At 42.5% G+C, this 15,621-nt stretch overlaps 1 protein-coding gene across 1 annotated transcript; it reads right to left on the minus strand.

The window, feature by feature from the left end:
• Positions 1-11,285: 11,285 nt before the first annotated feature.
• On the minus strand, positions 11,286-15,445 carry LOC121989564. Its single transcript, XM_042543680.1, has 4 exons — positions 14,660-15,445; positions 11,937-12,007; positions 11,649-11,859; positions 11,286-11,573 (listed from the first exon to the last, which is right to left on the minus strand). Exons 1-4 carry the CDS (start codon positions 14,792-14,794, stop codon positions 11,532-11,534), a joined length of 459 nt encoding a protein of 152 aa, XP_042399614.1. The 5' UTR covers positions 14,795-15,445; the 3' UTR covers positions 11,286-11,531.
• Positions 15,446-15,621: the final 176 nt, after the last annotated feature.

Here is a 15,621-nt window from a genome sequence, read left to right on the forward strand (position 1 = left end):
ATGTCAATGACATACTAATAAAATCGCTCTGAGCCGTTGACCTTTGCGCATATATTGAAGAAACTTGCTGCACTCTGAGGGTGTACAGAATTAAGCTAAACCCAAGCAAGTGCCTGTTCAGAGCAAAGAGTGGCTGATTCCTTGGGTACATAGTGATCGCGTGGGGAATAGAGGCAAATCCAAGAAGATGAAGGTGCTGCAAGACATGTCCCCACCTCGCAACTTGAATGAGGCCCAATGACTAACCGGACGAATCATTGCATTGTCAAGATTCATCTCCAAATTGTTTGACCGGAATCACCCATTCTTCCACAATGAAATTCCAGTGGGACGTGAAATGTGAGAAGGCCAGGGAGGAACTTAAGAAATATCTTACCTCCCTACCTATACTAACAAAGCTCAATGCAGAGAGCCGCTATGGATTTATTTGTTATCCACATAACATGTTGTTGGCTCGGCGATAGTGCGGCAAAACAACTCTGAACAATAGTCAATGTACTTTCTTAGCCATATATTAAAAGATGCAGAAGCCCGCTATAATGGTCTCGAAAAATTGAGGTATGCGCTAATATTCGGCTTTCGGAGGCTTCGTCCGTACTTTCTCTCACATCCTATCGTGGTGATGACTAATAGTGCATTGGGAAGATTCCTCCTCAACCCAGAAGCATCCAGACTATTGATCAAATAGACCACCGAGTTGAGTGAGTTTGACATACAGTACTAATCGCAGACGGTGATCAAGGCTCAAGCCTTAGTTGATTTTGTCACTAGGGTCCAGAACGTTGAGCCAGATGCGACTTGGAAGATATATGTGGACGATTCATCTAATTGACAAGGCAGTGGAATTAGAATCCTTTTAATATCACCACGAGAGGATCTGATGCACTTGTCCGTACGACTTGATTATCGGGCAACAAATAACGAGGGAGAGTATGAGCCCATGATAGTTGGTTTGCAGGCAGCTAGGCACGTAGGATCCATAAGAGTCCTCATTCATTCGGATTCTCAACTAACAGCTCAGCTGCTATCGGGAACGTTCGAGGTGAACAACACTCGGCTCGAGTTGTATGCCGAAACTTTTGAGAAATTGAAGACTGTTGGTGCAGCAGGACTGGCAAGAGGGGGGGGGGGGTGAATTGCCTGCAAACTAAAATACCCTCCTCAAAACTTTCAACTCAAAATAAAAGCAACAATAAAGTAAAGTAAAAATAACAGAAAAGAAAAAGAGGCTCAGCGAATTGACTTGGTTACAACCGAGACAGTTGTTAATCCAAGGCGGTTGAGCATGTGCACTAACAGAGTCTCCTTCTATGAAAGCGGAGAAGCCTTTTACACTTTGAAAACTCTTACACGTTGCTTGGAGATGAAATACAGAGTTGATTTTCGTTCATCGTGAATAGCTGTTCGAGACCCCTTTATATAGGGTTTCCAAGACTTATCTAGTTCACTTGATCTTCGGGATCAAGATTTGACTCGAGAGGGATCGGTCGACCGATCCCCAGGTTCGGTCGACCGAACCTGCATACTTGACCAGCCTTCCATCCAGATGCAGTCTGTGTGGATCGAACCTGCATTCGGTTGACCGATCCCATTGTTCGATCGACCGATCAACCAACGGTCTCTCCCTGAGCTGGCCCGATCAGCATGCTCGACTAAGTCTCTAGTTTATCTCCGGTTCGGTCGACCAATCAGAAGGTTCGGTCGACCGACCAACCAACGGTTGGTTGTTGACGTGACTGCTGACGTGTCACCAACGGTTGGCTTCTGATGATAGGGGTTCGGTCGACGGATCATGGAGTCTGATCAACCGAACACTTGTCAAGTAAACTTCTCGATTGACTTGCTCTGGTTCCGCTCGCTTGGGTAATTGCGGTCAACAAGAATAGGCCTCACCCGAACCCAATTCCTGGCCTTCTCCTCGAGCAGTCTTCTATCCTGGCTTTACGTCCCTCGAACGTTGCGTACGTTCTTCTTATCCACCGGTGTACTCTTCCGCAGCTCTCTCGTCCTTCGGACGCACCGAGCCCGTCGGCTCCCTTCCCGTGCCGTCCTTCTCGCTAGCTACGTCTTCCGCTCGACTTCCTGCGCTCCTAAGCTCCTGCACACTTAGACTCAGGGTTCAAAAATAAACAGGACCTAACTAACTTGGTTGATCACAACAAAACAACCACGGGGTCCAACAATCTCCCCCTTTTTGATGTGCATCAACCCAAGTTCAAGTTAGGGTAAAAACAAATAGTAATTTTAAGAAAATTACTAAACTAACATTTGAAGCACAAAAATTATAATAATAAAATTTGCAACATAAAAAAATATTAATTTTTTTTAATTTTCCTAACTCCCCTCTAAACTTGTTACTTAACTCTCCCCCTTGATCACAGCAAAAATGGGGTAAAAATAATTTTCTAAGTCATTTCCAAAATCCCCCAAAAATATTTCTAAGTGATTTGAAAAACTTGCTAAGTAAAAATTTAATATTATTTTTAGAAAAGCTTAGCTTAGAAAAAAATCCAATTTCAAAAAAAAAAATTTTTAAAATGAGAATTTTTCTAAGTAAAAATTTTAAGTAAGAAACATTTTTTTAGATAAAAAAATATTTTTGAAGAATTTTCAGGAAGATGTTTAAAAACTTTTCAAAGCATTATTTATTTTTAATTTTAATATTTTTTCAGAAAGTTAATTAAAAATTTTCATTTCTATATTCGGCTTCCAGGCAGTGCGTGAGGCACTAGGCCTTCTTGGTTATTGGAGCAACAATCACTTTCTAGTCAAGGCTCATAACGAAATCTTAATGTTTAATTTTCTCGCTGAAAGCTCTTAACTTACAAAAATTTTAATCTAGCAAAGATTTTGGAATCCAGTATAGATTCCTTTCTACTGAGTTATTCAAAAACTTAGGGGGTACATAATTTCTAGGAGCTTTCCTAAGTTGTCCATGATATTTTTTAATATACCAATTTAATTTTCCATAAATTCTTAGTTTTGATTTTGGGAATTTATTAACGTATGCATCATTATTTTTTTCAATTTCTCAATTTCAACTTTTAATTTTTCATTTTCTAATTTTAGATTATCATACATTTCTAGTGCGCATGCTTTTGCTAGGTTCAATTTCAATTCAGCATTTTCTTTTTCTAATTTTGCAAGATCTTTTATCAGCACTTTGATGAACTGAAAAGACTGAGTAGGAGTGAGATCACGTACCTTACTTACCTCACTTGGTAATGCTCCCCCTTCATTGCAGCTTTTTTCTTCTTATGATGATCCTCCCCCTTCATTTACGCTCATCTCTGAGTTTGAGTCATTTTCAAAGAGATGATTGGCCATCAGTGCTACTCCTGAGAAGCTTCGACTTCTGACTCAGAGGATGAAGAATCATCCCATGTAGCCTTCAGACTCTTGCGTGTTGAGGACGTCAGTTTTTGAGGCTTCTCCTTGTTCTTTTTCTTCAGTTTGGGACAATCATCCTTGATGTGTCCTTCCTCGTTGCAGTTATAGCATCAGACCGTCCTTCTGTTGCGTTGATGTTTCCTCGAATGCGATTTAAACTTATTCGTTTTAACGAACTTATTTAATTTTCTTACCAGAAGAGCCGCTTCAATTTCGTCGATCGATGCTTCAGATTCGGGATCGTCCTTTTCGGCTTTTAGGGCAATGTTGAGGTTAAACTTCTCTACTTGTTTAGGCTCTGCAAGTCGAGACTCATGAAGTTCGAAGGTAGAGAATAAACTTTCTAAACTACTTACCTCAAAGTCCTTAGAGATGTAGTATGCATCTATTAAGGATGGCCATTAAGGAGTTCTGGGGAAGGCGTTGAGCGCGTATCGAATGGAATCTCGGTTCGTTACCGATTCGCCAAGATTTGTCAATTGCGTTATCAGCTCCGTGATTCTCGCTTGGAGTTGCGCTACCTTCTCGCCGTTGTTCATCCGGAGGTTTGTTAGTTGTGTCCGGAGGATGTCGCGCCTCACTAGCTTTGATTCTGAGGTGCCTTTGTGGAGCTCAAGGAATTTTTCCCAGAGGTCTTTGGCGGAGTTGTAGCTTCCGATCCGAGTTACCTCCTGGGGTGGCAGGACACTGAGCAAGTGGAATTCTGCCTTTCTGTTGGCCATGAAATCGGCTTGCTCCTTCTTCATCCAGTTGCACTCTTCTTTGTCTTTTGGCGCCGCATATCCATATTTCATTATTAAAAGTATATCAAATTCAGTTTTAAAAAATACCTCTATTTTTCGCTTCCATGTAGCGAAGTCTCCGTCGAACTTTGGGGGATGAATGTTCGCGCCGACCATTATCTCTATCTTTGTGCTTCAGTCGACGGTTAGTCCTTCTGAGGCTGTCGGGCTCTGATACCACTTGTTGGTGCAGCGAGACCAGCAAGAGGGGGGGGGGGGGGGGAATTGCCTGCAAACAAAAATACTCTCCTCAAAACTTTCAACTCAAAATAAAAGCAACAATAAAGCAAATTAAAAATAACAGAAAAGAAAAAGGGGCTCAGCGAATTGACTTGGTTACAACCGAGACGGTTGTTAATCCAAGGCGGTTGAACAGGTGCACTAATAGAGTCTCCTTCTATGAAGGCGGAGAAGCCTTTTACACTTTGAAGGCTCTTACACGTTGCTTGGAGATGAAATATAGAGTTGATTTTCGTTCATCGTGAATAGCTATTCGAGACCCCTTGATATAGGGGTTCCAAGACTTATCCAGTTCACCTGATCTTCGGGATCAGGATTTGACTCGACAGGGATTGGTCGACCGATCCCCAGGTTCGGTCGACCGATCAACCAATGGTTGGTTGCTGACGTGGCTACTGATGTGTCACCAATGGTTGGCTTCTGATGATAGGGGTTCGGTCGACGGATCATGGCGTCCGATTGACCGAACACTTGTCAAGTCAACTTCCCGGTTGACTTGCTCTGGTTCCGCTCGCTTGGGTGATTGCGGTCAATCGGAATAGGGCTCATCCGAACCCAATTCCCGGCCTTCTCCTCGAGCAGTCTTCCGTCCCTGGCTTTACGTCCCTCGAACATCGTGCACGTTCTTCTCGCCCACCGGTGTACTCTTCCGTATCTCTCTCGTCCTTCGGACGCACCGAGCCCGTCGGCTCCCTTCCCGTGCCGTCCTTCTCGCTAGCTGCGTCTTCCGCTCGACTTCCTGCGCTCCTAAGCTCATGCACACTTAGACACAGGGTTCAAAAATAAACAGGACTTAACTAACTTGGTTGATCACATCAAAACAACCACGGGGGTCTAACAAAGACAAGTTTCTAAGAAGTGATTATACAGAAGATCCCCCGGTCGAACAACCAATATGCGGATGAGCTGGCTATGCTAGAAAATTCTTTATCTCCGATCATAATAGATAAGTCAGTCAAACAAGTCTTACTGGTGGCACATATCGACCAGATGACTGGAATGACCTTCTCGAGTGATTAGAGGACGTCGTTGATAGAATTCCTTTGATCGGGAGTCACATCGACCTTCCGGGAGGAAGCTCGTTTGCTAAAAAAAAGGGCTGGGCGATTTACCTAATCGGAGATCAGTTATATAAAAGTGCTTTCTCAAGGCCGTTATTCAAGTGTGTCGTAGCGGAATATATTGAGTACATTCTGCAAGAGGTTCACTAAGGCTCTTGCAGTACCCCATCCAAGCGGCAGATCATTGTCTAGCAAGATCCTGCTGGCCGGTACTTCTGGCCCACATTGCAAGTCAACGCCGCTCGAATGGTAGTAATTTGCCTGTCTTGCCAAAAGTACCAAAACGTCCCGCACCAACATACTAAAGAGTTAAAAGCATCCGTCATGTTCTATCCGTTCAACTAGTGGGGCATAGATATTGTTGGACTATTTCCTATGGCGACCAGGCAACAAAGATTCCTACTCGTGGTGGTAGATTATTTATCAAAATAGGTGTAGGCCGAACCGCTCGCCAAGATAACTGAGCATATAGTTATTAAGTTTATATGACAAAATATCCTGTGTCAATTTGGCATCCCTCTCAAGCTTGTCTCAGACAACGGAAGACAATTTATAGGGAAGATGCTCAAGGAGTGGTATGAAGGCTACGACATCGCACATGCTTTCACTTCAGTGGCTTATTCGTAAAGCAACGGCCAGACAGAAGTCACCAAAAGGGAAATACTCAGAGAGCTTCAGGCTCGGCTCGACCAGACCAGAGGCAGTTGGGTCAATGAACTCCCAAGCGTATTGTGGGCTTATCGCATGACCCCAAGAGAGGCGATCGACATAACTCCGTTCCAGCTAGTATACAGGAGTGAGGCAGTGGTTCCAGTCGAGGTTGGAGTGGAGTCTGACCGGGTGTAAGTATACGATGGGAAAAATGCCGATCGGAGGTTCATGGAGCTCGACTTGGTGGATAATGTGCAGGATAAGGCTGTCGTTCGGGTTACAACATATCGGTAGTGCATAAAGCAAAGCTACAATCAGAGGGTGTTCCTGAGGTCATTCTAAGTCGACGACTTGGTATGGAAAAGAGTGATGTCGATCGGTGATGCCACCAAGCTAGCCCATGGGGAGGACCCTATAAAGTTATTTAGAAGCTCTGATCGGGAGCTTACTATTTGCAAGATGGGGATGGGAGAAAGCTCGAGCGACTCTGGAGTGCAAATCATCTTCAGCCCTATAGAGTCAGGTGAGAGGTGCAGAATTAAATTTAGATACACTTGTATAAACGTATATCTTGTAATTGCAGGGGAATGATAAATAAAAATCCCAAGTGTCCTAGACTCTTGTGCCGATCGGCCAAGTTAAAAGTCGAGCGACAACTATAAACCCTTGAGCAATGAAAATCAATAGTCAAGCGACGACTATAAACCTTTGATACAAAATTATTCAAGAAAATTACAATAGCCGAGCTGCGGCTATAAACCCTTGATACGAAATTATTCAAGAAAAGTATAATAGCCGAGCGGCGGTTATAAACCCTTGATACGAAATTATTCAAGAAAAGTATAACAACCGAGCGACGACTATAAATCCGAGAGTCGATGAAAAGAAAAGTTGAGCGGCGACTATAAACCCTTGATATGAAATTATTCAAGAAAAGTACAACAGCCAAGCGACTGCTATAAACCTATAGTCGATGAAAACAAAAGTCGAGCGGCAACTATAAACCCTTGAGCAATGAAAATCAACAATCGAGTGACGACTATAAACTATTGATACGAAATTATTCAAGAAAAGTACAACAGCTGAGCGACGACTATAAATCCGAGAGTCGACAAAGTCAACAGTCGAGCGACTGCTATAAACTCGAGAGTCTACGCAAAATAAAGTCGAGTGGCGCCTATAAATCTAAAAGTCAACGAAATCAACAGCTGAGCGGTGACTATAAACCCGAGAATTTATGCCAAATAAAGTCAAGTGGCAACTATAAACCCAAGAGTCGACGAAGTCAACAGCCAAGCGGCGGGTATAAACCCGAGAGTCTATGTCAAATAAAGTCGAGCGGCGACTATATACCTAAGAGTCGACGAAGTCAACAGCTGAGTGGCGGCTATAAACTCGAGAGTCTACGCTAAATAAAGTCCAGGGGTGACTATAAACCCAAGAGTCGACAAAGTCAACAGCTGAGCAGCGGCTATAAACCCGAGAGTCTACTCAAATAAAGTCGAGTGATAACTATAAATCCAAGAGTCAACGAAATCAATAATCAGCAACGACTATAAACCCAAGAGTTGACGAAGTCGACAGCTGAGCGACGGCTATAAACCTGAGAGTTTATGCCAAATAAAGTTGAATGACGACTATAAACCCAAGAGTCGACGAAATCAATAGTCGAGTGACGATTATAAACCTAAGAGTCGACGAAGTCAACAACTGAGCGACGGCTATAAACCCAAGAGTCTATGCCAAATAAAGTCGAGCGGCGACTATAAATTCAAGAGTCGACAAAATCAACAGTTGAGCGACAGCTATAAATCTGAGAGTCTACGCCAAATAAAGTTGAGCAATGACTATAAATCCAATAGTCATCGACAATAATCAAGCAGCTGCTATAAACTCAAAAGAAAGTTATTGGACAGTCGAGCGGCGACTGTCGACCCCAGTGTTGCAGCCGATTGGCAGATAGGATCTTCGATTAGAAAGGCAAAGAGGTCGTTCGACCTACACTGAAATGATTAATCAAGCATCTTAGCGATTAGTTACATAGAAGAGTGGAAGCATAAGGATTCACACTTAGAATATTTCTATTAGTATTACAAGACTATAAGGCAGGAAACTGGATAGCCTTATGGGGCCGAGCGGGGATGCGCGAAAGGGCATTTGGAATATTTAACAGAAGCTGAAAAGCGCCAAACGAGCACGCGTTCATTGAGACTTAGAAGTTTTACAAAAGATCGACGGGGATTACAAGAAGCAATTTGAAATCTAGATAGACGACTAGTCAAGATAATGAAGCACATCATCCAGTAGTGACTCGGTAAGCTTCTCCCTATTTATGATCTTATTGGTCAGTGCGGGAGAAAGATAGTCGTCATCCTTTAGTTGTTGAAGAGTCCCATCAATGCCACAGTTGAAGAGGCGAAGTGCCTGATTGGTGTGTATCATTGAAAGGGTCGGAACGAAGATAGTTGCGCTTGTAAACTTCAAGTCGTTCGGGCTCTTCCTCTTGGTACGTCTTGAAAGCCGCTTGGGATGCCTCCAATTCAGTTTTCAAGAAAGCCAGCTCGACATCTTTGGCGTCGAGCTGGAGCTTCATAGCCGCTTGCTCCGCAGATCGACTATCCAGTTCTGTCGCCAGACAACCTCCGCCTCCTTGAGATTTTGGCCAAGACCCGAGTCTTTTTATTTTGATGTCTAAGTCCTCGATAGCTCGGAGCTTCTTGGCGTTGGCGGAATTGATCTTAGATTCAAAACTATTGGTTTTCTTGGTAAGCCGCTCGATTTGTAGGGCTTGATCATTATTCTTGCTCCTCTCTACATTGAGCGCCCGTTCGGAGCCCATTAGTTGCTCAAAGCTCCTTTCCAGATCGGCCTTCAACTGAGTCACCTCTACAGTCAATTGCTCAAGGTGAGCCCAAGAAGTTTCTAAGGGGTCGCTTGAAACACACAGCTGTTACACTTTGTGCTCCAAGAAGGACAACCTCCAGTACATGGCCAGACTTTCAACCTAAAACTGTAATAATTATAGGTTAATGATTGACCGGTCGGGAAAGTCGCAAGTAAACATAATGGTAATATACATACTCCAATGGACTTCTGAGTGTAGCTGTTCGCGAGCTCGCTAGGAGAAATGATTGTTGCACAAGCCCGAGCATCGGCCTAGACTTGTGCCAGCGGTCCTTGAATCCTGATCTGGTGTTCTAGGGATCGTGGCTCGGTGCTATCAGGATAGCGCCACTCGTCCGTTGGTAGATTAATGATGGTTGTTATGTGTCTCCAACAGCTCGAACCTGATGGCTCGGAGGTGGTCTGTCCTGTTGATCGGGTCATGGGGGAGGAGCGAATAGTGGACACCTGGGCAACCGACAAGGAGGACTGGGGTGACATAAATGCGATGGGCGGCACACGTATGGTCCTCGGTGGCAGCACGGACAATGATGGTGTCCGGTCGAGTGACAGAGGAGTAGGAGCCGTGACGATCCTCTATTCGGGAAAGGCTGGAGATGAAGTTTCACCTCGCTTGGACGACGACTGCGAGGCAACATGGGCGGGGATCTGCAGTGCAGAGGTAGCCAAACAGGACGAACCTTCCCCTCTACGCCTCTTGCGTTGTTGGATTAAGGGCTCACCCGAGGTTGCCGACTTCGAGGGCACCGAGATTGGCAATAGTGAAGGCCACTCGGGAGGGAGTTTAGCTGTGGCGGCCGCATCGTTGCTAGCCGCCATCCGGCTTCCACCCACCTCGCTAGCCGCTGCTTGGCTTCCCTCAGCTTCACCAGTTGAATCGCTAGATTGGTCGATTGACAATAGGCCCCGACTCTCTAACTCGGCAATGCCTTTGACATTAATCTCTGCGTTGGTGAGTCTACTTTTGCTGCTCAGGCGTGCCCTCAGCATGATTTGAGCTGCAAGAAAGGAAAATAAATTAGTTAGATTCAAAGATGGGGAGAAGAAATAAATACCTAGGGTAAAGGGCTGCAGCGTGCGGATCGGACAATACTTTAAGACACTCTCCAATAGCAGCTGATGAATTTGATATTTCTGACTGGTCAGACTGGAAGTTGCTTGGAGGTAGTTCAATCAGCTTCGATATCTCCCGAGTGATGGAGGCTTTATCACTTTCATTTGTCAGTCGGTCGGAAAGTCGGGCCGAGCAGGAAAATGAACAAAAAAAAATTAATTCTTTCTCCAATGTTTATTAGAGGATAATATTTTATCAAAAAAAAAAATGACGCCCATTTGAATTTGAAAAAGAAAAAATCTCGACTCAGATAACTTAATAATAGAACACCCGAGTGCCATCCGCTCTTTAGACACTGAAGCACGAAGAAGACAAGATCATCCACAAATTCTCTTCTCTGATTTCCTCTGCAAGCGCACCGTAGAAATTATGTTTCGTACGAATTTTTCTTATAGCAACACTATCCCTATAATCTTCCGTGGGCAATCTTCACTGTGGAAGATTGTCTAACAAACCTTTCATCAATCGAACCCTCCGTGCTGGTGACTCTCCCAGCCCCTCTTTTTACTCACATTGAATACCATTCCCCTCCTTCCATGAAGAATTCGCCCCCTGCAAGCTCTGCCATCTCTGTCAACGTCTTCAAGCTCACCCAACAGCAGTTAAGCGAACTCCCCAGGTGGCAGTTACAACATATGTCCTCCTTGCTGCCCATGTATGGCGGTGTGCGTGCATAGCGCGTGATCTCCAGCCAGACCAGCTGACCAAGTTGTTGTACATTGCGACTGATGGCCGGCAACGACGGCAGCCGCCACTCCCGCAAGGCTACTTCGGGAACGTGATCTTCACGGCAACACTGTCGCCGCAGCAGGGGAGGTGGCTTCTCCATAGAGCAGTCCTTCCCCAACGGCCAAGACGATGCAGTTCAAATCTTCTGTCCCCGTGTCTCCTGCCGATCAGACGAATCAGATTACATCTCAAGGTATCATGATATTTTTAAGATGTATGCAATATCCTTGTGATATACAAGACATCCTTGAGATATAATCTGATCCGTTCGATCGGCAAGGGGACATAGGAACAGAGAAATTTGAGAATAGAGGATCTGAACTGCTAGCAATCGGCATTGGACTACTTAGAGATGCAGCCAGATTTAGGGGCTCCCGTGAGATACCAACAAGGCAGATAGCTGAAATTTATCAATCATCATCAACCTGATCATCCACCAATGGCTCAATTGCAAATAAGTGAAAGGGTAATCGAGTTCACATCCATTTGAACTTATCTTTTTACATACTAATTACAGAACACAACAAAAATTTAAACCTTAAGAATTGCTGGGTCCTGCCATGTAGCTTTTCTCCTGCACGCCCTGCTTGAGTTTTTCTGTGCATCTCTACATATTGCAAACGTTTGACTATCTGGTCCTTGGCTCACTGCATACTCGTTCTAAACTTCAAGTTTCAAAGACTCCATATGAGATTCATCATCCTACAACCATAAAACAATAGTTAATCAGTCAATGAAAATTAATGCTGAGGGTATTTGCTAGGATCGTTGATGTACCAGGTGCGAGAATTGATTCAGATCTAGCAGTGTAGTAGTGCTGGGTTTTGCTGCTTCAGTTACTTTCTGATTTTTCACTTCACCAAGGGCATATAATGGTAGATTATTGCAAGCAGAAGATGATGACAATTGATTAAATTGCTTTTTGATTCCGAAAAGGGTTGTTTGTGATGGATTTTCCAAAAAGGACAGGTATTTCTTTCCAAGGATTCTGAAAAGACAAATAATCGTCTTATACTTGAAAATTTGTTAATGAAAAAAACTGTCAGAGAGAGGATAAAACAATACTTGACTTCATTCATGAGTCTTCGCTTCTTCTGTTTTATCAGTTCTAACTGTTTCTTCTTTGCTTCAGACTCCTGCAAAAAAGCAAATGAAAATCATGAAATAGAAAGTATTAGGAATTGGGAGCAATAGAAAAGTAATGACAACAAATCCTATGGAACAATGTAATTTGATGCCCTTCAATAGTTCAATCCAAGCAGAAGAATTCAACAAGAATTTGAAACGAGAAGTGAAAAAAAAAGGATAGCCCGGTACACGAGCAGTGAGCATAACAAAATTTGTTGGACAGGATTAATGTTTGAATGGTTTGAGGATTTCATCTTCTTGAACAATTAATAAAAGAAGGATTGTGTCCTGCTCTTTTGTTCCTCAAGAGAATAAAAAGAGGTTTGAGTTTCAGAGGTCCACCTTGCAAAGCAATTTGTGAAGCTGATGGTACTTGAAAAAAGAGTGCAAAATTTTGAGAAAAATAGCAGCCCATCCATGATCCAAGGAATGCACATGTATATAATCAGGAATGCTCATTGTATCTGAAGTAGTTGATGATTGGAACACGTTGATTCACTAATTGTGTTTTTTATTGCATGCATCTGTCTTTGTGGGGTTGTAGGTGCACATTAATCAGATGATGAGATGAATAACCAATTTCGTAGTTCAAATCAAAGCTAATGTATGTGCTTGAGGAACATGCCATTCCCTTTGCAATCTATAAGTGTGCTGACTAGGTAAATAGAACTAATAAGTCTGAGGAACATGCTTTGTCCATCTATTATTTCTAACCAACTTAAACAACAGGCCAGTTGTTGTAGAGACTTGATGAATGCTTGTCTAAGCTATTTGAAGAGCTAGAATACAATTGCTGCATAGATGATGAGATATTTAAAACAGTCCATTGAAATAAGTTCAATAAGAACATTCCACATTGCCACATCTACAACTACAAGCAATTTGGATGCACTACAGCATGTTGCTAGCACAATGAAACAAATATTCATGCTGTATTAGAGAAACAACTGCCTTGTCATATTAAAAATTGATTATGTTTCCATTCAAGACACTACCATCTGCAAACATTATTTACTTAAGTAGGTGTCCTTTTGCTCTTCATATGCATAGTCATCTCAGTCATTCCTCATTTGCTCCCCTTCAAAATCTCATATCTATTCTTCCAAAACATTGCCTTTAGATAGTGAGTCTTGCCATCTTGGAAAATGACTCTTTACCCTCATCTTACTAGCGTCCACTAGCATCCTTGCTAGCTCATTCTAATATTTGGAGCCCTAATTGTTATATTAAACTAGAACTTTCAGTATTTTGTTCTGTTCTTTAATGATCATTCAATAATGACAGTATGGCATAATTAATATAATAATAGATCAGTCAGAGTCATTTTCCATCTTTTGTTTTTTAAGTGGAACCTAAAAATCAATTTGGCACGTTCCTTGCTATGTTCTGCAATTCTTAACTATAATGCCTGTGTTTTATCATCCACTTTTGCCACTAGATGAAAATGAATGCTACAGCAAAACCTATCTATTGTTTAGATGAGAAAGTATTGGGGAAATTATTCAATATTTTATAGGCATTTGTACTTCCATAACAGAATTCTTTCTAGCTGTTCTTTTGATGGTATTTTACAGGGTATAACACTGCTGGGATATAACTTTAAGACACATTTGTGAAGAGAGCATCAAATTCAAGATCTGGGAGAGCTAAGATACATTTTGGCATAAAGACAAAATGGTGCAAGACAATATAGTTATGTGCCAAGATATTTACTCTTGATATTTTAGGGGAGGTTGATATACTTGGTGCAAAACTGAATGATATTTTCATGGTGAGAGGAGGACAGCTTTCTCTCGAGTAGGACACTTATGCTGGGAGGGAAAAACTCATATAGAGAGTTCAACTTTGATACCAATTGATACAGCACTATTACTTTCACGATGAATTTTACTAACTAAAAAAAATTATTAACTGAAAAAAAAACAAATTACAAAAGGGGGGGTTGGGTCTTTTAAAGACTCCAACCCAATTAAAGTTGAAAAATAAAGCAAACTAACAGACTAAGAAATACCTACTAACCTAAAGGATTCACAACTTTGGAAATAAATGCATATAAAATCTTACCAAACTAGAGAACTTGACCAGGCTATAGCTCCCTATCCTAAACTAGAGAGACTACCCAATATCAAAATCAAACACAAAATAAAACCAAATTTGCATCACATGCCCCCATGGTGCTGCATGACAACCTGGTGACCCAACTCATTGCACCTAATTATCTTCGTGAAAGAACAAAGCATAAGGAATTTCATATGTGAGAAAAATTTGAATCAATAATCTTTTTAATCAGTTAAGTTAGCTGATGTATATACTATCTCTGAGGCCCCAGAAATGACAACTGTAACAATATTAGAGCACATGAATATCTGCTCCAGCTTAAAGGAGAGTTGAATGACTTCAATGTTTGAATGGGTTGTAAGAAATTCCATCTCCTTTTACACGATAAATAAGAAGGATTAAATTCTACTTTCGATACACTTGCTAACCAAATGTCCTCTCTCTCAAAAATAAAATAAAAAATAAAAATGAAGAGCCCTTAACGAATAGTAGTTGCATGCCAATACCATTCTTAAGCATCAAAACAGAGTGAAGGAAAATTAAGGTTCTGAGAAATCATAGAACATAGTAAAATGAGGGGGGAAAAGAGAGAAAAGTTTCACCTTTTTCAACTCCTCGTAGTCCTGCATCAGGTACTGACGCTTGAATCTTCCCCTATCAATGGTATCCTTCCCAACTCGACAACAATCCACGGCCGGTGACGCATCCACGATCGCCCTCCTCGCCTTTTTCCCCATCCTCGCCTCGGTCTCACGGATAGAAGCGGCGACAAAAGGGAAAGGAAGCAAACCCTAAAGCGGGCCGACAAAGACGAACTCACAAGCGGAATAGAACGGATCTATTCAGAAAGAGCAGGTAATAAAGATAACAGATGGATAAGGACCAAGCAGTTTGTCGCGGATAGAGAGAGAAACCAAGGTGCGCTCTCTCTCCTCGAAGATCTGACTAGGGAATTCCCCTCTAAATCAACCCATAAAATTCCACAAGATCAAACTGGATTTGCTCGATCAAAAGGATAATTTTTTTGAGGGGCGGGCGCCCATAAGATGTTGGATTGGTGTGAGCGAGGGAGATGAGGCAGTCCATTTGCAAGAAGACCACGGCTCCTCTCGAGACAGCTATCCCTATATCAATCTATCTCCACCCTTCGCTTCTTTATCTCTCAGCGGCTTTACACCTTCCTTTTTGCTTCTCTTCCCCGAAATAAAAATCCTGTATTGGGCCAGCTGCGGCATGGAGAAGGCGAGCGAGCGAGCATAGCCATAAAGGCAGAGATGGAGGACGTGGGTCTGGCTGCTGCTGGTGCTCCATCTGAGAGGGGATAGCTTCTGGCTCCTCCTCCTCCTGCTGGATCTAATGGTGGAGATGGTGTGGGTTGTGGGCATTTGATAGCCTTTCAAGAGGATGAAAATCCTTCTTCTGCTATTTTCCCTTTCAAATAAATAACGAAAAATCAGAAAAATTTCATTTTATTTATTTATTTTCTATATCAGTTTTGTCCAAATAAAAAGGAAAAAAAAATAATTTACAAATAATCCCAGAACAGTCATATTGGGCCGGATTT

This window comes from Zingiber officinale, chromosome 6B (genome assembly GCF_018446385.1).
Source record: "Zingiber officinale cultivar Zhangliang chromosome 6B, Zo_v1.1, whole genome shotgun sequence".
Classification (NCBI taxonomy): Eukaryota; Viridiplantae; Streptophyta; class Magnoliopsida; order Zingiberales; family Zingiberaceae; genus Zingiber; species Zingiber officinale.